This window comes from Podarcis tiliguerta (assembly GCF_965153285.1).
Source record: "Podarcis tiliguerta genome assembly, chromosome: 3".
Taxonomy (NCBI): Eukaryota; Metazoa; Chordata; class Lepidosauria; order Squamata; family Lacertidae; genus Podarcis; species Podarcis tiliguerta.
Window position 1 is genome coordinate 54913206 of NC_139536.1, and position 25002 is coordinate 54938207.

At 40.6% G+C, this 25002-nt stretch overlaps 1 protein-coding gene across 9 annotated transcripts in view; it reads right to left on the minus strand.

The window, feature by feature from the left end:
* ESR1 (estrogen receptor 1) overlaps positions 1 to 25002 on the minus strand; it is a 204086-nt gene that overhangs the window by 138157 nt on the left and 40927 nt on the right. The window contains exon 1 of one of the 9 annotated variants that reach the window (XM_083434988.1): positions 4710 to 4812. The exons of the other annotated variants lie outside the window; for them this stretch is intronic. Within the exon in view, the coding sequence (XP_083291114.1) occupies positions 4710 to 4808 (99 nt within the window). The 5' untranslated portion in view covers positions 4809 to 4812. Of the gene's footprint in view, positions 1 to 4709; positions 4813 to 25002 lie in introns of those variants that run through there. 9 annotated transcript variants of the gene reach the window in all.

A 25002-nucleotide genomic window follows, 5' to 3' on the forward strand; every position in this document is an offset into this window, starting at 1 on the left:
AGAACGGACCTTTGGAACGAATTAAGTACGTAACCAGAGGTACCACTGTACTGTCGTAATTCCTTCTATCCCCTGTCAGCATGGCATGTACTTCTCCAATTTCTGGGGGGCCACAGGCTCACTATCCCTGCCTCATCTGCCCTTCTGTTTTCCTTAGTTTCCACTGTGTCATGTGGCATATTCACGATAACAAATGCACTTCTTCATAATGATAATCATAGGGTTGCCACATGATTAGGGTGATGGAGTAGTAGAACACATGCTTGGTGAAATACAACAGTAATCTTTGGGAGCAAAGTAATAAATGACTGGCATTTCCCTGTAGGGTTTGTAGTTGTTTTTCAATCAGCACTTAGTATTGTACTGATTATCTTAGCCATTTCTTTTTAAAAGGTCACCTTTCAAAATAAATCTTACAGTCTTCTTCACAAGACACTGTGAGCCATATGACACATTTTAAAGAAATCTGAAAGGGAAGATTCCAATGGACTTGTCAGAGCCGCTAGGACAGCTGCAGAGCAGGGCTTTTGCACAGCCTGCGTACTGCATGGTCTCTAGCACCCAGGTATGTATGGGCTTTGCCAGAGCTCAGCAAGGCTGTCTTAGAGCAGCAGAGCACACTTGCAGTTCATGCCCGAAACTAGTCAAAGAACTGAAACTATAATGTTATTTGGTATGTGTAAGGGATGCATGATTCCTATTCTTGGTATAAACAAATATCCACCAGCAAAATAATGAAAATAGGAAATCCTAGGAGACATCCAGATGCTATAATTTTGTAAATAAGAGCCCATGGCTGGGGAAGCAATTCATGGTTATCAACATTACTACTTTGAAACAGCTGGATTTGGGAGGATATTCTAGAAACCACACTGATTTTGTAACAGTTCAGCCCCAAAAAAGTTTAATATGAGGTTAGCCATAATTGCAAATGTTGTGCTATAGATTATTTTAAAACCACTATATGTGTGCAAAAACTAAGAGGTTTAAATCCACTTAATTTATCCCAAACCAAAACCATTGGGTTTTTTTCCACCAAAGAGCCAAATTCTTCTATTCTGCATGCTTCTTTTTTTTTTTTTTGCCAAACTTTCCCCTCCTTTTTAAGAAATGGAAAATACACTCAAACTACTGCATAAATTACAGATGTTTAGCTTTAATACTAATGTGAGACATAAATCTTTGTAAGCAAGTGGATTCTACATTAAGGATTTCTTCACGTAATTCAGTTGCATTTCAGAAAATTTTCAAGAGAGACTTAATTTGCCACTGAAGTATGACCAATGCACAGTTTGTTGAATCAGTATGCAACAGAATCATAATTAGCAGTAACACAGATATTCTAATACCCCCAAATTATCAAAATTACTTGTGTGTTTTCTAGGCAGTTTCAGAACAAGATATGATTACCAACTATGATTTGTGGTTTATATTTCTTTAAAGAATTATTTGGTCTTCTATGTAAAAGACCACTAGTATTCTAAAGGCTGAGAGTCAGTAACTCAAGGGCAAATGGCATGCCTGGGCTCCATCCCAAACTACTTATTACACACACCATGTCACAGTTGCCCAGTCAGGGTGAAAGGAAGTGGCAATGCAGTTGGGGTGGAGTTGCAAAACACTTTTCCTATCAAAACTTCCCTGCTCTAAAATCCCCTCCCCCACCACAGTTTTCTCCAGTGGAGTTTGTAATGCATGTTGACTACATTCAGTGCCTTTTTAAAAGAAAAAAAGGTGCCAGCACTCACCATGTTGCTACAGTAAGTGTCACACTTTGAACCTTTGGGTGTCTGTACTGCGTACCCTTGAATACCCCCAGAAAAAAGCACTGACTATATTTAAAGTCATGAGAGTGCAAGGGGGGGGGGAGCCACTGGAAGGCAGATATAGAGCGGATGGGAAGGAAAGCATCCAGCCTGGAAAGTGCTGGATGTCCTACTTTAGCATAAGCTGTGTGCATAGAAATAAATGCATCAGCAAAATAGAAACGACTAACTTTGCTGATGTTTCCAGCTATGCAATGAATAAGGACAGTGTTTTCAGAGCACTGATTGAAAAGAAATTACTTTAACGGACATTGGTTTTTAGAAAATAGACTGATGGAATGGTTTCTCCAGAAGATAGCCAACAATGCCACACATAATTTATTTACACATCTGGTACAAAAGATATTTACATGTTATTTGCTATGGTACCTGCTATTAAGGGGCTATTCTGCCCAAACACAGTCAAGCATTAGTCACTAGTTTTTCCTTTGCAAGTCAGCTCATCATTCATGTTGGACTATCCTTTCTCACTAGGAATCCCACACTCTCCCTTCAAGCTCTATGAAATCTCCACCTTTCATTAAATAAGAAGTAATACCACTTTATACAACTACAGCACCTTTTGCCTCAAGGTAATTTCCAAAATAGTCTCAACTAGTCTAACAACTCTTTGACTTCAACATCTAGTCTAACAGCGCTGTGACATTACCATTTATTTAAATCTGTGAAATAGATTCAGGAAGACCCCAGTAGGCTATATTTGCAACCAAATCTAGAATAATGAGCCAATGCATGTCGTTGGATTAACTAGGCCCAACCTTATTTATTTAACTGCACTACAACATTCCTAAGACTGTGCAAATACTAATGCAGGATTTTAACTGTGATACCTGGATTTGGCCAGAATGTAACTGAAAACCACCCTAAAACGGCAATAGTTTGGAAGTGACCTGAGTTATTTGAGAGATTAAGGGCATGGGTAACAGGCACATCCCTTAGGGGTTGGGGCTGTTTGGCAGCTAAAATCAAGATGAAATGAGATTCTGGAAATGCTGGGGCCAATTTCCCATCCTTGAAAAATGCCACTTAGTTTCCCATATGGATAAGAAGTCCAGCAGCATCTTTAAGTGGCCAGCACCTTCTGTGTGAGCCATTTTCTTGCTCAAGCAGTGGAGCTACAATAGTTTCTCATAGACAACCTCTCTTTGAGCTGCATGGGGAGGGATGGAGAGCAAAGGTAAAAGGTTGTGTGGGAACAATCCTCATTTCAGACAGGGATGTAAAAAAGTGGTGAGCACCTTGTAGATCATAATATACGGTATGTCTGGTAGACCGTGCTGAGCTTGCTTAGTCGCTGGATTTGCAGTCTTACAGACAGTGATGCTACCAAGGATAATAACCAGGAATGAAATTCTGACTTAGAGTAATCAATTTTTTAAAGCTATCAGAGTGCCCACCGTCCTTCTCTTGATAATATACATGTTCCTTTCCCAGGATGTCATTCAGTAAGAAATTGGATACCATTCTGAGGACAATGTATGTTCTGCAGCTCCGAAAGGAAAGATATTTCTGAATTTTAAAAGGCATGCATCTTCAATAAAACTTAAATATTTCTTGTTATCTCTCAATTTCTAAGATTCTAGAAAGTAATAAGATTTTGCTACCCAGTAACTCTCATGTCTGATGTTTGAAAAATGCTTATTCTTCCTTCTGCTAAATTTCATTTTTTCCAAGGGGAAAAAAGTGTGTATGTGTGCGCGCACACATATACTACTTCTTATCTCAGGCCAGCAGCAAAAAACCAGCATTGATTGTTATGCATCCAGAAGCGTGCAATATATAGCTGGCATGTTGCATTCGTACTGACAAGTCACAACTTGTAGAGACCTTCCACTTTGTATCACAGTGCAGTATAGTGGTTAAAGTGTTGGACTAGGGCCTGCAAGACCAACATTCAAATCCTCACTCTGCCATGAAGCTCACTAGATAATATTTGGTCTGTCATTGCTGCTCAGACTAGTCTACACATCACAGGGCTCTTGTGGAGATAAAATGGGGAGGGAGAGAACTATGTATGCTCTCTTGAGCTCCTTGGAGGAAAGGTGGGATAGAAATGTAAAATAAGTAAATTTGTGTGCCTGTGGCCAGAGAGGCTGGGGAAGCCCAGCTGGATGGGTGGGGTATAGATAAATTATTATTATTATTATTATTATTATTACAAAGACCCACTATGCTGCATAGTCCCCCAAATGTGGAATGCAGCAATTTTGAAGCAGCCACTGAGGCACAGGAAAGGGTGTAAGAGGCAGTAGAAAACAAGATGGGGACCATGAAGAATCAAGAAGCACAGCTTCAGTAAATTTAGGTAAGAGGTATGAGGAAGAGCGGGGGAATCAGTGATGGGGATGCCACACATGACCCATGCCATTGGTTGCTCCATTGACTTGACTGCAAACAAAAACCCTCTCAAGTTTTTCCAGTCAGAAACTACTGGTGGAGGGGTGCTGCTGTGTAGTATGCAATAGGAAAAGATAGATTTGGCTCATAATTTTAACATTTTCTGAAATATCATCAAGCAATAAGTTAGCAGGAGTAACTGCTATAAAATCCATTTTCCACTTGAAGTGGAGAAAATACATCTGATGTACTTGGAAGGACTTTGCCCTTAAGTATGAAGAAGCTTAAATCATAAAGAAAGTGAATGCTGCTTCACTGTGCACAAGATGTGCTTTGCCCAACCTTGTCCCCTATGTGAAAGGAAACTTTAATGAAAACGAAAATTATGGCTTACCAATCCCCTTCATGGGGGCAAGCCAACGTACCAGAATACCTGCCAACAATTCCACAGGCTGAAAAGCAAACAAAATAAATGAGGGTAGAATTTGTGAAGATCATAAGCCGTTGAAAGAATCAGTGAAGCAAGAAAAGATTTATGATTCCTACCTGAGATGAATACTCCTGAATGCTTTCTTGTAGCTTTTTTCTTTTTCTTTTGGAGGGAAGGGGGTACATATTCCTGAACTGTGACAACAGCGGATTCATTACATCTTCAACCTAATCTGGAATGTTATATTTTCTGTAAACTCTGTTTTGAAGCATCTTCACATGAATACAGACAGTCCTATGACTAACATCCAGCCTCTTGCTGTAAAGGCTACAAAGCTGTTATTGGCGATGATGGCAAATTGACATAAATGAAGCATCTGAACGACTTGTGAAAAGAAAGCCACAAAGTCATTTGAAAATTCCAACTCCGAATGCCTTCAAAAAGGCAGTTTATTCAATCAGCAGAATCAAGTGGTAAAGCAGCTGGAAGAGGAGAGGTGTATAGGCCAGAGAAAGAAGAGTGAGTGGAAGGGTGTCCCATTTGTCAGCCTTTTGATCCCTGAGAAACTCACCAAACTAAACCTACTGCAACCTTGACCTAGGTATGTGAAGTCCAACTGACTGAGTGCTTTTGGGTACAATGGTGTGAGAAGGCTGAGGAAGCTCCATAAAAGCATGCCTCAAGTAAGAGACTAGGGTGGTATCAGCAGGTACTAGGGTCTCTATATTGTGAGGTTCTGAAGGTGTTACAGGAGACCAATTACTAGAAAATATTTGAACTGACTATTTAATAACATATAAAAATGTTTAACACATTATCTCATATAATTGTAAGGAAAGTTTCCACAAAATTCAGTTCAGATGGTAATTAACGCCAATAAATCTAGGGAGAATTTATAACTTTTCGAGGGACGGGTGCTGGCGGTGCCACACTTTTGGAGCAGGTATGTTATATATATTTTGATCTTGCTGCCAAGTACAACTATTCTGATAAGAAATACTTGCTCAGACTAAAGCTATAACCAGCCACATGCCCACCCTCAACACTCAAAAGTATCCTCCTTGGTTATTTTAAAGCAATTGTTCACAAAGGAAATCAGTAAGTTGCAGCATCCTTGTTAAGAGCAGCAAATTGCAGTAAATTTGGTTTTGTCAGGACTAAAGTATTTGATATAAATATATGTGGCATGTTTTATGTTTTTAGGAGTAACTAGCTTCATCTTCCTGAACGCTGAAGAACAGTTCACTGAGTGCTAGATTGCAACTTTTACAGAAAAAGTTACTACAATAGCACTCAGAATTAACCAAAAGAAAACAAAATAAAAACATCCTTTATAACACCTTTGCCATGGGAATGACAATGATATTGTAAAGAATACTGATTTGTCTAAGAAGAGTCTAAGGGTCCAGCAGGTAGCCATGTTTAAGGGCTTATGAAGGCAGATGTGGTATAAAAGAAGTTCCTGTGGACCAGCACCGAGGGCCTTCTGGTGATTCCCTCACTGAGAGAAGTGAGGTTACAGGGAACCAGGCAGAGGGCCTTCTTGGTAGTGGCGCCCGCCCTGTGGAACGCCCTCCCATCAGATGTCAAAGAGATAAACAACTATCTGACTTTTAGAAGACATCTGAAGGCAGCCCTGTTTAGGGAAGTTTTTAATGTTTTAATGTTCTCGTGTTTTTAATATTCGGTTGGGAGCCGCCCAGAGTGGCTGGGGAGGCCCGGCAAGGTGGGTGGGGTATATGGAATAAGTTGCTGCTGCTGTTGTTTCTGTTGTTGTTGTTGTTAACAAGAGCTTGCTATTGCTCTCAAGTCCTCCTCGTGAGGCACTTCTCACTGTGGAACTAGATGGGTCTTTAGTCTGATCCAGTAGGCTCTTCCTATGTAAATAAATATGGCTGAGACTTTGTTTTAAAGAAATCAGAGGGGGTTTTTCCTTATCATCCAAGTTCAAGACAGAGGAATAAATCAGTATTTCTTTGATTATGTAGTACCTTTTGCCTTTAAAAATAGGTGTTAATTTAAATTCAGGCTTTTAAGATTTTTTTTTCCATGGATGCTTCTAAGAATCATCTGGAGAGAAGCTGCACAAAATTAGCTCTTTTCCGTTCTTTTTTTTTCCTCACAGACCACAAATGACTAAAATACATATGAGCAGGCAGGCGGGCAGGGCTAGTAAAAACATAAAAAAGAAGTCTAGAAAATGTTGTCTACACTGCTGTTTTATGATGTCTGACAGCTCTACTCCATTTGTCTTGGTAGCATTCTTCCTAAGTTTTAAAAGCTGTATGTGCACTGATGAATTATTATGGATGTTACTATTTATCTGCAGTTACACTCTTGCTCCTCCCAAAGGAGAGAAAGAGGAAATGGCTCTACTGCCAGTAGCCACAACTTGGATCAAAATGTGTATCAGAAAAGCTTGCTAATAATTACTTGTGCTTAACTTAAGTGAGTCCATGCTTTGTAATTCCCATAAAACATGCTTATTCTTTTGGGATGCTCAACTGAGCACCTTTATGAAGGGGTACAAAAGTGCAAGGGTGCAAGTAAGCAGGTAAAAAAGAAACGTATCTTAGGACGATAGCATGGGCAGACAATGAAACCAGTAGCAGAGCAAGTCAACATCAACCAGTTGCCTGAGACATAGGGACTCATTTCTTCTCTTTCTTTTCTCCCAATTCAAAGTCAATGGGAGAGTTTATTTAGAGTCAGTGACTTTGTTGGTTCCAGTCTGATTTGCTCAATAATGCCAAAACATTATTATGTGCACTACATGGTAACTGACTGGTTGGGATCATGCCAGGAAGAAGGAAGACGACCAAAAATGGCGCTGTAGTTACAATTACGTGATATCCCTTTTAGGTAACAAATGCCTTAAAAGTTAATAAATAATTTTAATTTCAAATCAGGTATTTTTAAAATGACTTTTAAAATCAAATTATACAGAGAAGTAGGGAAGAAATATTCCTAAAATATAGAAAAACAGATTTCCCTCTCTGCTGGTGGAGAGGGAGGTCCACAAGTGAAGAGAGGGATTTGGCACACATCTCAGCACAGCAGAAAAAAGGCTCTGATATTGTTGCTGTGTTACCAGCAGTGGAGCTGTAAATGGGGAGTGTCAGGGGAGACCATGTATCTACAGGATGGTATGCCTCCTCATTCCCAGAACCCCCAACAAAGCCCTAAATCTACACCTGTCCTGAAGATGGTATTGGTAATTCCTTCCCATTAACTGCAGTGGGGAGGGAGGGACACTAGCAACAGCCCTAAAGTAGTATATCAAAGGGATATAGATGGTTAAAATACTAATAAATCTGTTCTCAACCCACAAATGGCAATCCTTTATCTCTGCTAATCTTAACATATTCTGATCTGAGTGGCATCCCTCAGCCATATTAGTTACCCAAATTTCCTCATGTGGGCTGTTAATGGCTCCAAAAATGTATCAATGTTTTAAAATGCATATTTTGAGAGAAACAACATGGTAGAAATACAAATCTCAGCATGAATATTTGTGGAGATGTAATTTGCAGATTTCTTTATTTATAGAAGCAGAACAAAATGGTGATGAAAATTTGAAAGTGATGCAGACTAGAAATAGATCAATTTGTCTATCCTTACACACACAGACTATCCACAGAATGCATATCAGCTCCATGCTGTTTTATCCATGACGACATGTGGCATGGACAATTTTACAGTACCTAAGCTGGAGCTAAAACATCTTGCCACCGTGGGGATAAAACAAAGGCTTAGTATGGGGGGGAAAGGTTTCCCACCTATCCTGCCCTTCCCACGCCCTGCCTGAGAGTGCTGTATAGAGGAGTTGCTCCTGCTACCTCTGACATTTGGGGGATGACTACCCTTGGTCTTTAGGTTTTTAGATTTTAAGGTGTTAGGATTTTGTTGCATTCATTTTTTGAAAGCTATGTTCAACTGTTTGAATTTTGTATTTGTATTAAATGTTTGTAAACTGTATTGGGGGGGGGGCTTTCTGGCTGAAAGGTGGTATAGAAATAAACTAACTAGTGAACTATTTGCAGAATAGCAACAATGTCACCATCACACTTGGTTTTGGATACATATTATAACTGCCATGTGCAGACTACTTGAAATAGACTCTACATGGAACCATTTTCATCCATAATGTGTTGGCTCTCATTTCTACACCATATCAGATGTCACTGGCAATATCTAGTGTAAACATGGTCTCCTTCAGTGTTGATGACAGTCATCATGACCAAACTGCTCTGTACATTACATCTGCTGTGTAGAAGCTTTGCATGGCAACTGTACCACATCTGTAAAGGGCAAAAAGGATTCAGGTGAAAAGGATTCTTTTAGTTGATGTAACAGATGGTGCATGCCTTCATTACCAACCATGAAAGATCACAATTCCATGGATACTTATTTGAGAATAAATTCTATTAGGAGAAACCTCTGGAAGTTTTGAGCAGTTTGACAATGGAACCAATAGATGGGTGGTGTGCTCTCCAGCACTGGAGATCTTCAAGCAGAGGCTGGGCAGATGTGAGCTGGGATAACCCAACATTGAGAAGGAAATTGGACTAGATGGCCTACTGGACACTCCCCACCTCTGACAATTCTATTACTTTATTGCATCCAAGGGGATATTCTTGGTTCAAAGGACACAACATAATGCAACTATACCATGCATTGTGGCCATACCAAACATGCATCCAAGAAAGTCACCTGAATGACTTCTGCCTGTGCAATGGAATTTCTTCTCCCTCTCCCTGTATGTCCCTATGCCCCCCCCCCAAAAAAAAATGTTCTAGGGGTTCCCCCAACCCCCTGGAGCAGATGGGGGTGCAGGGTGCATGCAGGAAAACTCATCCCATTGTGAAGTGGAAGTCCTTGCAATAACGATAACTCTGGTGGATACAACCCTAATTAATTCCTGTAATGAATTTGCTACTGCATCCTTTAGCTAGCAGAAAGCATCACGCTTTAGGCCGAACCACACATTACATTAAACACACTTTTTTTAAAAGTTTGATTAAGATAGCCACTTCTGTTGTGAAGAAAAAACCATCTGGATTGGGTGCTGCACTGTTTCCCTCACCTAAAATCTTCCTTCCCTAGTGCTATTTTTAATGTTTTTATTTCAACAATTATTATATGTATTTATTTCAACAATTTATATACTGCTTAAAACCATGGTTTCTAAGTGGTATGCAATGAAGCTATTAAAAAGATGAAAAGATCATATGTGTTAAAATTAACCATAAAATCAGAACATTTGACCAGGAATACGTAGGCACAGCACAGTAGCTAGATTAATACAGGGATGGTGAACCCATAAACGTCCAAAAGTTGTTGGATTCCAACTCACATCAGCCCCAGTTAGCATGGCCTATGATCAGGGATGATGGGATTTGGAGTTCAACTATATCTGAAGGGCCACAAGTTCTGATTTTGATTTTACGTAACATGCTCATTGGCCTTGTGCCATCCCACTGAAACACTAAGTAGCATGGCTCTGTAGTTTTAAGAGACATGTTTTGATTGCGGTACTTGAATTAGGGGGTGCTGGGCCCCGTTTTGTGAAAGCTTCCTTAGCTACTGTTTTTAAAAAGCCATCATGCCTCATTGGTCAGCTACTGTCCACCTTAAGCAGGGCAGCCCCTGGTCAATAAAGTTCTTCTCTACAGCCACAGCAGATGCTGCAACCTTCCAACAGTTTGACCTCACCCCAAGGTGCATGCCTCTATTGTCCCCCGAGATAAATGGATGCGTGATTTGACTGAATTGTGAAAAGCAGCAGAGTTTATGAATTTGATTAATAACCCCCCCCCCCCAAAAAAACACAATTCTACCCATAGTTTTTTTTTGGGGGGGGGTTAATGACATGCTGTAAGCAGTTTTCCTTTAGTCACAGGGAACATCAGTTTGAGACCTGTAGTGATGTAGGCTGGTTCCCCATATTTTATACTACAACTCCCATTATTCCTGATCATTGGATGAGTTGCCTGAGGATGCCAACAACTACTTGGGAGCCAAGGTTGAAGAACACTTTCATTATAATTTCAGCCACTTTCACAAATCTATGGTGGCATATTTGCCTGCCAAAAAGGGAATTTTTCACAAAACAAGCAAATTAAATCTCTAAATCATTTAGGCACTAGAAGTGAGACGGGGACCAGTTTAAATTCAACAGATGGCCTGTGCAATTGCCTCCAATGAAAAAAACCCCAAATCATTTCTGTTGTTTGTTGATGCTCCTGTTTCTTCACTGTTTTACTATAACAAATATGCTTATGCTTAAGGGAAAATAAAATATTGTGAGGCATTGCAGAAGTTTTATTATTTTTCAGAATGAATGATACATTGATTTCCTTTCATATTGTTCAAAATGTTGTATTTCAGCCCACATTATATGGAGTGCTGATCACAGCAGGAGACCAATATTTGTCATATCATAGTATGAATAGTTTTCTCCCGAAAATGTTTATTCTTTATTCTCAAATTAAAAAAGAATATCCTGGAAAGAAAAAATATTCAGAGGGAAATGCAGACTCAAGAGAATTAGAGCTTTGCACAATCACCCCACGCCTGGTGAGTATTTTTTTTTTTACACACATACACAATCCTACTGTGGACTAATAGAAATTCTCAAATCAACAACCCCATAAATTGGCTGACAGTGGAATTTCATTTTTATCTATCGCCTCATAGACTAAATAAACAGCATTACAGAAGTCAGGGTAGAACATGTTCAGGTACAAACATTAATACCATTAAAGGCGGTTAAGCTGTGAAACGTGGTGTGTTCTGGTTTAAGATTGAAGGATTTAAACAGATACCTCCAATAAATATTAAGAAATGGAAATGCCTGCCAGAAATGACATCAAGGGTCAACCCGGCAGTGGTGATTCCTATGTCTTACATCAAATAGGGGGATCCCTACAGGGATTGCCGCCTAGAGGAATGCTGAGGCCCAAGCCCCCATCTGGGCATATGGACAGAAGCAACTCCTTCCTGGATCCCTTTATCAGGATACCCTATTTATGGAGGGGAAGAAGAGGATACAACCCCCCCCCCCATCCAAGACTAAGGTTACCCAATGCCTAAACTGCCCAAGTTGTGATGATTGCTATGAGGTAGGCAAAAACTTCAGGCCATAACCAATTTGCCTGATAGGCAAACTCCTACCTGGCCCTGCTAATATGGTGACCACTGTTACCATAGGAAAGCCAAATCAGTATGTGAAATGCAATAATAAAAGAGTGGGTGGGTGGATTGATCCAAGAAAGGAGAGCTGGGTGTCGGGGGTCAGCATGGATAGTTTTAAATCCCCTGGGAGCAGACCTGAGGGAAGCCTGATTGCTCCATCAAGCCCATCCCCAGAGTATGCCCTGGCCTCTGAGCCTGCCTGTCATTGGCCAATTCAGCAGGCTGATGTGGAGCTGGCTCTATGGGCCAATAAATCATGGCATATGCCCCCTACACTCAACAGACGGTACCAAACTTCTAAAAGACAAAGAAGCTATTGCATTGCACTGGAAAGAACATTACCAGCATCTCCTTAACCACAACTCCCCTGTAGCTGCTGAGGTCCTCTCACAAATTCCACAAAAACAAATTAGAGATGAGCTTGCAGTATCTCCAAATCTGGGAGAGTTGTGTACAACTATTAACCAAATGAAAAACAACAAAGCCAGCAGACCTGGTGGGATACCTGCCGAAGTCTTCAAAGTGGGAGGAATTGAACTTACACAACACAAGCTCATTGAAAAATTCTGGGAAAGAGAGGAGATCCCAGCAGACTTTAGGAATGCCAACAGACTATCTTTATTTTCCCCTTGGCCTTCCCCCACTAACTATGAATGATGATTTTCAAACCACATAGAAAACGGCTGTGGCAACTAACATCTCTCCAGGTTTCTACTCAGCATGGGATACGAACAGGCCAAAGCTCTCATAAAAGCTCTGTGGCAGACACAGAGCGCCAATTGGATCTAGCCAGGACCCCAACTTTTATTGCCAATGAATCCTTCAGGTACTTCGTAGGACTGGTCATGTTGTGCGGATGCCTGATGATTGCCTTCCAAAGCAACTACTCTACTCCAAACTTTAAAATGGAAAATGCAATGCCAGTCAACAAAAGAGATTTAAAGACAAATCTAAACAAAATGTAATATAAACACTAACAACTGGGAAACACTGGCCTGAGAATGCTCCAACTGGAGAACAGTCTTTACCAAAGGTGTCATCGACTTTTAAGATGCTAGAACTCAGGACAAAAGGGAGAAACGTGCTAAGAGGAAGGCACGTTTGGCAAACCCTCACTGTGATCAACTGCCACCCGGAAACCTTTGTCCTCACTGTGGAAAGACATGTGGATCCAGACCTGGCCTCCACAGTCACTTACGGATTCACTGTTAAGACCGTGTTCATGGAAAACAATCTTATTTGGCTACGAGTGACCACCAAAGAGAAGAGAGCGGAACCGGATCTCCGGCTCAGGATAGCCCCTTGCATCCCAACTCTCCAGCATCCGGGGGGGGGGAGGCAATGGCTCCTGCAACTGCCACCCCCCCCAAAGGGGGTAAGCGGACCCATCTCTTGCGCTTATTAGCTCTGTGATATCAGAAAGCAAGTCTTCCCCAAGTCTGCGACATATTGAGAACCTAACAATTTGATCAAAGGCAAGGGTCATGTTTTGAACTAAAAATGGTTGAGAGGTAAGCCACGCTTGATCTATAATCCCTAACTTCTCATTGTATCATGCGCCTCTGCCTCAGTCCTTTACATACCTAGCAATGTCCCTGGTTGAAGTCTCTTTATCACATGTGCACAACACGTATCATTTCATTTATTTCACCTTTTAAAAACACCCACTTTTTACATACTGAATTGCCTTTATACAGACTTCCAGGACCACCCTGCAAAGCCTAAAATTCAATAGAAATACGCATTTGTCAGCTTATGTTGCCTTTACTCAAGTAAGAGAACTATAAACTTTCTTTCTAAAGTAAGTTTGGGATTAGCAGGATTCAGGATGTACTGGATATCCCTGCTGGAGGCCAAATTCTGTAATTTTCCAGCTGATGTTTGCCACACAGTTAAACAGCATCTTTGGCCAGGGACTACTTTATGTTTTGCTTAAGAAGTAGCTGATGCCAGAATGCCACATGAAATATTGATTTAGCCTGTATATGTCCATTTCATTCTGTGAAGTAAAAATCCACAGAGCACCATGTAAATTAAACAAGTAATGGAAAAGGAGTAAGTAGTTTTATCACTGAGCCATTTGTTTAAAGCATTGGCAGTTTAATTAAAAATTTCTGTTGTAAAAAGAAAAGAAAGAAAACCCATTTTGCTTTTCCTAGCTGCTCAAACCAACAGTTGCACACACTTCTTTTCCTCTTGGATGTTTTTTTTCCTAGAAGTAATACCCCATGAACTCAGCTGGCAATTTACAGGAGTGGGTTTTGTTTTGGAAGTGAAATATAAAATCTTTTTCAGGAGGAAAGAAGATTACTTCTTTTAGTCCCTCACAAAAAGCCTTGAACAGCATGTTGGAGCTAGCTGGGCTTTTTAGATAGGTTCTCTACTTTTTATATTAAAAAAAGCAGGCACAGAATGCTTGCAGCTGTTATAAAGTAGGAGTTAGCATCAATGATCTGGTGAAGAAAGAAAGGAGAACTGTTCATCACTTCAAGTATATGAGACAGTGACAGAGCAAGAGGCAATGAAAATCCTGACAACGCAGAACAGCATTTTCCTACTTTTCTTACATTTGGTCTGTACTTTTCATTTCCTAGTTGCCCAAAATCTGCTAAAGAAGAGGAGTTGATATTAATCATTTTCCTAACATTTTCCTCATGCGCAAAATGATTTGCAATGCTTATCATTCTCTGCCACATCTCTTGAGAGCGAGGCCACTTATGTCATTTTAGAAATGAAGAAATGAAGCTGTGGTGAAGCATTGAGGAGGTCATCTGAATTTGACTACTCGACACCTAAATTCTAAACACTACCCAATGGAGCACACTTGATCTCATCCATTACCAAAGGTCTTACTAACTCATACATACTACCACGCAGTATGTATGGGAGACGGATGGCGCTGTGATCTAAACCACTGAGACTCTTGGGCTTGCTGATCAGAAGGTCGGCAGTTCAAATCCCTGTGACGGAGTGATCTCCAAGTGCTCTGTCCCAGCTCCTGCCAACCTAGCAGTTCGAAAGCATGCCTGTGTAAGTAGATAAATAGGTACCGCCGCGGTGGGAAGCTAAATGGCGTTTCTGTGTGCTCTAGTTTCTGTCACGGTGTTCTGCTGTGCCAGAAGCAGTTTAGTCATGCTGGCCACATGATCCAGCCACATGATCCGGAAAGTTGTCTGTGGACAAACACAGCCTGAAAGTGAGGGTAAGCCCTCGGCCCGAAAGCAGGATGTGTACCACAACCCCACAGTCGCCTTTGACTGGACTTAACTGTCCAGGGGTCCTTTACCTTTACCTTACATACCACCACACAGCCTGTGGCTGCAGATCACACACTGTAGCAATCCACAGAGGGATATTAGATAGGTACTTATCTAATTCTTTGCTAACCCTGGAGCCCAAAAGGTCACCTCTCCTGGCTCAATTTTCTGGTGAGTTAACCCAAATATATTTTTTATGGGACTCAGAAACTAGCAAAGTGGGAAAAGCACGTATTCGATGGGCACAAAAGAACATTGATATTCAATCTATTTAAATAACTTTAAAAAAAGATTTGTAATTGTAAACAAAACCTCCTTGTCCTAAAGACACAGGCACAGGAAATCAACCTTGCAGAATCATCACTGCTCAAGGTCCGTTTCCAGGAGTATTTATAGCATTGGAAAGCAATTTTCAGTTTTACCTTTTCTTTCTGACGTTATCAAGGCTACAGTCTCATAGTAACACATAGACCAGTTGCTTAACTTTATGAGTGTTCAGTCTTCTAAATTTAGCTAATGGAAAATTACTCTTATTGCCATCCAGTCAGCTTAGGTGTAATCAAATGTATAAGACATACATATGGCAGTAATAATTGCCTTGTGGTTGAATGTGTCCAAAATTAAACACATCAAGGTTGCGATCCTATGCATACTTTCCTGAAATCAATAGGGCTCTCTTAGAAGATCAACATAGGATGACAAGTGCACAAGTTTTACCTGGGAATTTCCCTGGGGATGTAAGGCTGGCATCTCAAGCGTATTGAGAAACTTTATTGAAAGGTTAATCTCCGGGAAAAATTCTGGCAAGGTCGGACAATTTAGAAGAAACTTCTAATACTATACAGTGGTACCTCTACTTATGGACGCGATCTGTTCCAGGGTGCCGTTCGCAACCCGAAAAGTCCGTAAATAGAGCACCGCTTCTGCGCATGATGCAATAGAGCGCTCCTGTGCATGCACGAAGCATGCAGAATACACTTCTGCGCGTGCGGTGAAACCCAGAAGTATACACTTCTGGGTTTGCCGCGTTCACAACCCGAAAATCCACAACCTGAACACAACTAGAGGTATGACTGTAGTTTGTAAAGGGTACTTATGTCAAAAAGAAACACATTTGGTTATTTCAGGAGATCTAGATTACCAAGCAAGAAAAAAACTAATTGGTTGACTATTTGAAATTCCCATTTTCCCTTCAAGGGCTATTTGGATGCTTGGATGCATAGCAGCCTCTTTGTTGCCTGTGGCACTGTTTTTGTTCCCAGAAATAAAAACTTTGCAACATAATACCCTAATGACAGATCACAGTAATAGAAAATAGTAAACTACAAGCTGTGTAACTCCCATTTGCCCTTTCCAAGCATCAGGTTTTCCTTCTATTCAGTTTACTTAGTAATATTGCCCAAAGCAAGAATCCCTTTATTTGTGCACTAATTCTAAATCAGTGTTATAGTCCCTGTCAACTGCCATTATCCTTGGAGTGGCACTGTTGATCTACCACATAAGAGGTGCAATCCACTCAATTGGTAAGAAATAACATGTCATTTTGCAGTAGTGCTTCTGAAGAAAATATCTAGTCTGGAAAATTCTTCTCATGGTGACAAACCACGTGATCAAATTAAAGGCTAGAATGCAGATGAGATAACTTACTGTAAATTGCCAAACTTCTCTTGGCTCAGAAGGACAAACACTCTTTTGTCATTATCACAACCATTTGGAGACAAAATTCACTGTTGTTTCAGTTCAGTTATTTAAAACTGCTTCGTTACTTAATTTTTAAAGTGTCCTAGCAGTGTTTGTGTGAAAGGCAATGCCAGCCACCTTACTAAGGCATGGAGATAGAAAGGTGTTGGAGTGAGATGTGAGACCAAATTAAACCCTGCTGGTTGGCTCAGGAAGGGATTGCGCTGTCTGCCTGTTTTATGGTTTGTTCCATGGTTCATGTCATAGTGGAAAGTCAGGAAACGAGCATTACAGAAGATCAAAGATCTAGTGCTGCATCTCAAGACTATTTATGTTATAATTTTTAACATTTCAACTTTAATGTACTGCCCTCATATATATTTGATATTCATTATACCCTAGAAGAGGGGTAGTGAACCTTTTTCAGTCTGACAGCCTCACTCCTTTCTGCACAACCTTCTGAGGGCCACATACCAGCGGTGGACAGAGCAGTGAATGTAAAATTTACCTTTGTACAGTTCACTAGTTTCCACCTCTGTCTATCTTCCATCCAGATAAGCAAGAGGCATGATCAGAGTTAAAGAAGACATTCCAGGTGGGCAAAAACACTCCAAGTATAATGCAGGACCAAGAAGGGGTGTGGCCTGAGGAGATGATATGTGGATTGGGAAGAGTTCTGAGGGCCACAAAGACGACGGGAAGGCCACATTTGGGCCCTTAGTCCCCACCTCTGCCCTAGATTAACATATTTACAGGTAAAATTATAAAGATAATATCAAATCAGCATATGTTATACTTCCTAATGCCATTTCAGCTTCATATTCTCACTTCTTTTAAATAGCAGATGTGAGGCAAAAACAGGGTTGCTGGGTCACAATTCTGAATGGCACATTTCCCTTTTCGACCCGTATCTTTTTGGCTTGTATTTGACATTTCTGTGGCACACAAAGCACAGACAGGATGGTTTCTAATTTATATCTGGTTCTTAGAATTTGAAATGTTAAAACATTCACATTTCTAATATGGCCATGGATCTCCAGTCATAGACAAAGGCTATGTACGTACACATCGCTGCTTATTCTGGCTCCAGCTCAGACCCTTTGAAAGTGTTTGAAGCCAAGTACCCAATCCATAAGTATCCTATAGCTTCTTGAAAAATACTTCTGTTTGCTTCACTTTTCCTCAACCCAGCTTCCAGCTGATTAAAAATAAGAATAAGAATAATACAATGTGTATGGGGACACGGGTGGCGCTGTGGGTAAAACCTCAGCGCCTAGGACTTGCCGATCGTCAGGTCAGCGGTTCGAATCCCCGCGGCGGGGTGCGCTCCCGTTGCTCGGTCCCAGCGCCTGCCAACCTAGCAGTTCGAAAGCACCCCTGGGTGCAAGTAGATAAATAGGGACCGCTTACTAGCGGGAAGGTAAACGGCGTTTCCGTGTGCTGCGCTGGCTTGCCAGATGCAGCTTGTCACACTGGCCACGTGACCTGGAAGTGTCTCCGGACAGCACTGGCCCCCAGCCTCTTAAGCGAGATGGGCGCGCAACCCCAGAGTTGGACACGACTGGCCCGTACGGGCAGGGGTACCTTTACCTTTTTTAATACAATGTGCATACTGCCCTTCATCCAAAGATCACAGGATAGTTCACAATATGAAAATACAAAATAAGAACACAAAATGCAAAATAAAACAAAAGCAAACCAATAACCTTCCTCCAACCAACACATTTAAAAGGACATAGAACATTCAATCATCCAAAGGCCTGGTTATAAACACTTTTGCCTGGTGCCTAAACTGGGGCATAGCGAGGGGGTGCTGGGGATGGGTCTGCAGCCCTGGGCACGCAATTTTTTGTGGAGGCATGAACCAGTCACCCCCAGCATGGCTCAGTTCTCCTCTGTGCCCGTCCAAACGCCGAATCAGCTGGCTGGGCTCCCCCCTGCATGGGTCAGCAGGCAGCCCCACTTTGCTCCATCAGCAAGGGTTGGGTTGGTTCTGTGCACCAGTAACTGAGGCTACGCCACTGTGCCTAAATATATGTAATGAAGGTGGCAGGCAAGCCTCCCTCCCTGGGAAGAGCATTCCACAAATGGGGGGGTCACCACAGAAAAGGCCTTTTCTCATGTTGTTGCCCTCCAGGCTACTTGTAGAAGTGCATGCACACACAAGAGGGTCAGTGAATTGGAGTTCAGTATGGGAAAACAAATTAAGTAATGGTAATGGATCAAAACATTCCTTCCAACTGCTCTCTGGTATGAATAGCAACATGAAAAGGTGACTTAAAATGCAGCGGGAGAACACAACGCCACTAGGTTTAAAGCCACTAATGTGACATAGCCTCAATCATTAAAATGGGATGGAATAGAAACATATACAGAACACCATTAAAGTATTAGGCACAATTCAAACTGATGTAATTATCTTTAAAGTTTTGAATGGCTTGGGCCCTTGTTACCTAAGGAGCACTTCTGGGGGCTGGCTCTATCATTATTGGGCAGAGTGAAGCAGCTGCCTAAAGCAGATGTTGAAGAGCTCCCCAGCTGTCTGTGGTGAATGAGAGAGGTGTTATGTCACATGGCCCATCATGTGACCCCCCTAAACTAACCTACAGACTTGGGGGGGGGGAGAGGTGTCATTAGTGCTGAGATAAGATTCAGCTGCCAGTCCACCAGCAGAATGGGCACTGACATCATAATTGTCTCAGGCAACAAAATATTTTGGGCCACTGAATCACTGAATCTCATACCAACTTGCTCAGTTGTTTGTTTCAATCTTCTCTTTATTATGACTGAAGCAAGGATGGCTGTTAAAAGAGATAAGGAGTTCACTGTGGCTGCACCAAAATCTTATCCCATTAAGCCTAGGTGCTTTTGAAAAATCTGTTACGTCTGCTTCCATTGTATTATATTTTGCTGCATTTTATTTCAATATTATTTCACTGTGTTCTTTATTTGCTGTAAATTATGCTCATGAGAAGGGCAAGGTAAAAAAAATACATAATTTGTAACAAGGTGGATAGTTCCTCACCCCATTTTTATGTTGTTTCACAAAACTGCTTGAAATTTTATAAACTATATGTTACTGAATGTTCCCTCGAATAATAAATGAAAGTACCCAAATATGCTTAATTTTATTACAGTGCATGTAAGAGTTTGTGTGAAAATCTTGTATTTTGAGAGGCAAAATCAAGCTAATAATCTCCTTAACAATAACTGAAGGAATAAGGCAGAAATCACTGAAGCCACTGGTATTTCTGATGCTCTTTTTAAAAAATAATGGATAAATCATGGTGAAATTTCTCACATGTCTCTAGCTTTTACACTATTAAAATATTTTACTAGGGAAAATACAATGGTTGTATTTAAAAATATTTAAAAGCATGTCATACAGAAAGCAGTGGTTACATTTACTTAACAATGTCCCTCATTCACAGCTCTCAAGTACAATTTTAAATGGGTGCAGTCATCAGGCCCTTGAGATTTTTGTGTTTCCTGAAGGATAAAACCTGATTTGCCTCGTCTATTTGAAATGGATGCTGACCCCATTTTAAAAACAGTAAGAGTGATCTTGTGTTATCTACTGTATTCATTTCAACTCGCATTAAAAACAAATGCTCCAAACTTGTAGTCATAGGGGAAACATTTAAAAATGTAACTGCACTGTTCCATAAGAGCCAGCAGATCATCGTAAGAACTCTTGCTTTTGAGGGAGGAAACCTTCATACTATTATGGCTATTTTAACAATAATGGGACATTTGGCAAGATTTCAACCTCTGAACTTCAAAATGGACTGATTCCACAAACATATTTCATACGGGTCATGAGAGGTTCCTTATATCATCATCATTTCAGCTTGTCCAATATCCAACATATTTTTTTTTTTATTCAAGATGCCTAGAATTTGCCCACTGTCTTGTTGGAATGCTTGAACCCTTGATTACTTTGCAAAAACTATCACTTAAGGCGCACAGTCAACTGTGAGCTGACCAATGGCATGCTGTAATTTGTATTCCAAGACAAAAAGCACTGCCTTGGCCATTTGCTTTGTCTCGTTTTTGTTATTTTGGTTATTGGATGTGTCCAGGCCAACACTGAGTCCTGCCACATTTCATTTCATTTCATTTCACTTTTGGCCCAAATTCTCTCTCTACAAATATTCACATGTTTCCCACATTACAGAAGAGAATAACTTGGCACAAGCTCATCATTTTTGTCTGCAGCTTTGTCTCTCCCATAATATGTAGTTCCACTTTTAAGAATGATAGCTAGAATCTTCTTTAATATTCCCTGGTTTTATAACTCTTAGTTGAAGAAAAGGAAGCCCATTATAGCTAGAATAATCGTTTATATGCTATTTTTAACAAAACCTTACACATTTTGTCATTTCATAAAATGACAAATGGTAAAAGCCACTTTTTTTAAAGGCATCATACATAAGTATGTCCTTCATGTTATAAAGAAAAAAAGCTCAAAAAATTATTATATCTAGAAGTATTATTTTTAATTGTACCTAGCATCATTGCAAAAAGAATTGAAAATGAACAGATCCATCTCCAGTCTGTGTGAATTTTTCACGTGATCACTCCTAAGTTTGTTCTGGATTATTTAAAAACATCTACATATAAATCCAACTTTATCACAAAATAGTATTTGAATATGTATTTTTATCTCAACGTATGCATTTCTGAACAATTTCCTAAACCACTCAATTTAACACATTTTTGTATGTTTTCTGAGCCAAGAACCATATCACAATATCTGGAGAAGGGTGAAATCATAAAGATAATTATGTTCTAATCCACACCTTAGTTAAGGAGCTGCAAATCAGGATAGCTTACACAGGAATTTGCAGAAATCAAACCCTTCAAGTGTTGTTAATTAGAAGTAGAGCTTTCCCTTTAGAAGTGTCTTCCCTGCTGCTGTGAGAATGACCATGAACAGTTCCACAAGGAATTCATTGTTGACAGGAAGGCTGCTTAAGAAAATGAGGTGTTAACAAAATAATAAAAATGGATTGTAGTGTTGGTAATTTCCTGATGTTTTAAAATCTATATATAGGTGTATTACTGTATGCACAGACACCTCCTTGAAATTCAGTATGACTGGCATAGAACATAGCAACGTGACACAGCAGTTCTGAATGAAAAATAATCCAGTTTGGTGAATTAGGAAAAGAGCAATATACTGAGTAAGCAAACTGTTGGCCAGGATATTGCTTTTAATGTTCTTGCCCAGGCCATGAAACTGTATTTTACTTCTCATCCTGAAGTAGAGGGAGCATGTCTTCATTTCCTATTGAAAAGGGTAATTTTGCTTCAGGTCAGAATTTGCAAACTCAAACACAAATAGAATGGTTTCTTATGAGGATAAGAACATGGCTTGGCACTGCGTAAAGATAAACATACTGCAAAGTACTTTCTGGGATTTATTATACTTTTGGGAAAGCCAAATTAATATAATAAATAATTACCTCAGAAACACTGCCCTAAGCCTCAAGATGAGCCCCAAGTCATTTATCTCAACCACTCCCAACCACAAGCATTCAGATTAAAATAAAGAGAGACTTGCATTGAAGCCTTTCTGAGCTTTGCAACAATAACATCACAGCTGCCTACTTTGTTTCCATTCCCAGTTTTTCACGTTTCATACGGTGGTACCTCGGATTACGAACTTAATCCATTCCGGAAGTGCGTTCTTAAACCGAAACTGTTCTTAAACTGAGGCGCGATTTCCCTAATGAGACCTCCCACCACCAGTGCCATTCCACTGTTCAGATTCCATTCATAGACTGAGGTAAAGTTCATAAATGGGACACCACTTCTGGTTTTGCAGAGTTCGTAAACCAAATTGTAAACAGGGCTGTTCTTAAACCAAGGTACCACTGTATTTGAAAGCGCAACAGGACAAAGTGTGAACTATTCTGCCCAAACCCCTGGAGAACTTTGAGTTCAGACAACAGCCTGAAAGTCATTTCTGGCTCACATTGACAAAACTATTGCCAATTTACAAGGATTAATTACATATAGTATGACTATTCAGACATACAGTTATTAAAAGGCACATACAATGACCTGACAACCTCCAAAAGGAAATGGAATTGATTGATTAAAACAGCAAAACTGGCAGGAGGGGGGCATTTGTGCAAATCCTTTCAATGTGAATGTGCCCAAGAACATTGCTTTCCCTTTGAGAGCATTCTCTCTGGCCACAGACTTGGGGATTGGGGGGTGGGTATGAGAAATAAGGCCTTGTGAGCTGGGACACCCAAACTGTGGAAAGGCCTTGCTTTTTCATTTGTGGAAAAATGCTAAGAACAGCTCCATTAGCTATTGCTTTAAAACTGTCATTTTGATGCTTTTCTTTTAGTGTGTTTTATTAGTTGCTGTTTCTTAAGCAATACTTGTGAGCCGCACGGCAGTGCAGAAAAATAGTTATCAATTATATGGGGTAGATCCAGACTTATCCTTCCATGAAGGAGAGCAACTGAGATCCACTGGAGACTGTTCCACTGGAGGAGAGAAAGAGAAAGAGAAAGAGAAAGAGAAAGAAACCTCAGCAGCACATTATTGCTGAAACAATGGGTCCCTTGATCATCCACAACAGCTGGAGGACGGAGGCAAAGGAGGAATGGGAGAGAAACCCATTCTTAATTACTTGAGAGTATTCCCCATTGGATGAAGAGGACTTCTGAGAAAACATGCATAGGACTGCATAGGTTGCACATCACTTGGCAAAATACAGTGGTACCTCGTATTGCGAACTGTCCCCCTTACGAATTCTTCGGGTTACGTGCTCCGCTCACCCAGAAGTAGATGCCCCTTGTTGCGAACTTTGCCCCGGGATGCGAGCAGAGATCGCGCTCTGGTGGCGTGGCAACAGCAGGAGGTGCCATTAGCGGAAGTGTGCCTCATGTTACAAGCGGTTTCTGGTTACGAACGGACCTCTGGAACGGATTAAGTTCGTAATCATAGGTACCACTGTATGTAGATGTAGACCCAGTATCAGGAGTTGAATACCCTCCAACATTCCCTTGATGAAAATCAGGAGGCGAGTCAGCTGGCTTACACCAGAGTGCGGCTTACACGAGTTAGCTGACTCTTGCAAGAGCACGGCACCACTGCAAGGGCCAGCGCATCCCTGGGACACTCCAGGATCAAATCAGAAGCTGGGATGGCTTCTGTAATTTCAGGAATGTCCTGTTATAACGGTTGGAGGATATGGCGTTGACATCACAGGACTGAGGCTCATACTCCAACTGTCAGACGTCTAGCCCTATTCTTATTCTTCCCTTGCCTGTTCACCCGCTCATGTCTAGCTTATTAAGAGTGACAAAAGCAAGGGAACAGACCAATAGTCTCCACTTGCATAGCTTTCTCCTTCTGCCCAGAAGCAGAGGGCTGGTGACTATTTATGAGAGTGGCAAGGGGAAGAGGACCCTATCAGGGAGGGGAACCAGCCCAGGAGGTGCCAGGAATTCTCAAGCCTATATTATGCAGTTAAATGGAAGTTAAATTCTATTGTAAATTTTGTTGCTACCTAAACAACACAGCTACCATTAGAAGAAAGAAAGCTGCTATTACCTCTTTGTTTCTTTGTTAATTATATCCTCCAAAATAGAACATGAGCTCACTGTTTTTTGTATTAATCCATCCATCCATCCATTTTATTATTTATTTATTTTCATTTATTTATTTTTTAAAAGCACTTATAAGCTCCATTTAAAGACACACCCCTCCGATGGTGGATCACAATATCAACTTATGTAGCAGATCTGATCTAAGAAGGAAAACTGTGTCAAAACTTGTCATATTTGGCCAAGGGCATTGCTTGGTTGATACAATGCATACAAACCCTTTAAACCCTTTAACATCCCTCTTTCTAAAAATTTCTCTTATGTCTGTCTAGTCATGGATCTACTGAGCTGAAAGTGACAAGCTACTGAAAAATCATTTTGTCAGACCTCTTGTTCAACACAATATCATTAGTAGTTACTGACTAACCAGTCAGTGTAGGAGTTAACCATCATGTTCATAACCAACAAGTTACTCAGACTGAGGCACCAAGCTAGAGTAAACAGATGAGACTTCATTGGCTATTTGTAGCCAGAGCCAACAACTTTAGGAATATAAGGGATGCTATTGGTTATTCATATTACCTCATCTTATTGTGAGCTCAACTGGAAGCTAGAATAGTTCCCTCCCAGTAAGCCAGGAGCAATGCAGCCCCACCAGCCACTACTGCTTCCTCCTATAATAATTTTCTTCTCTTACACTCATC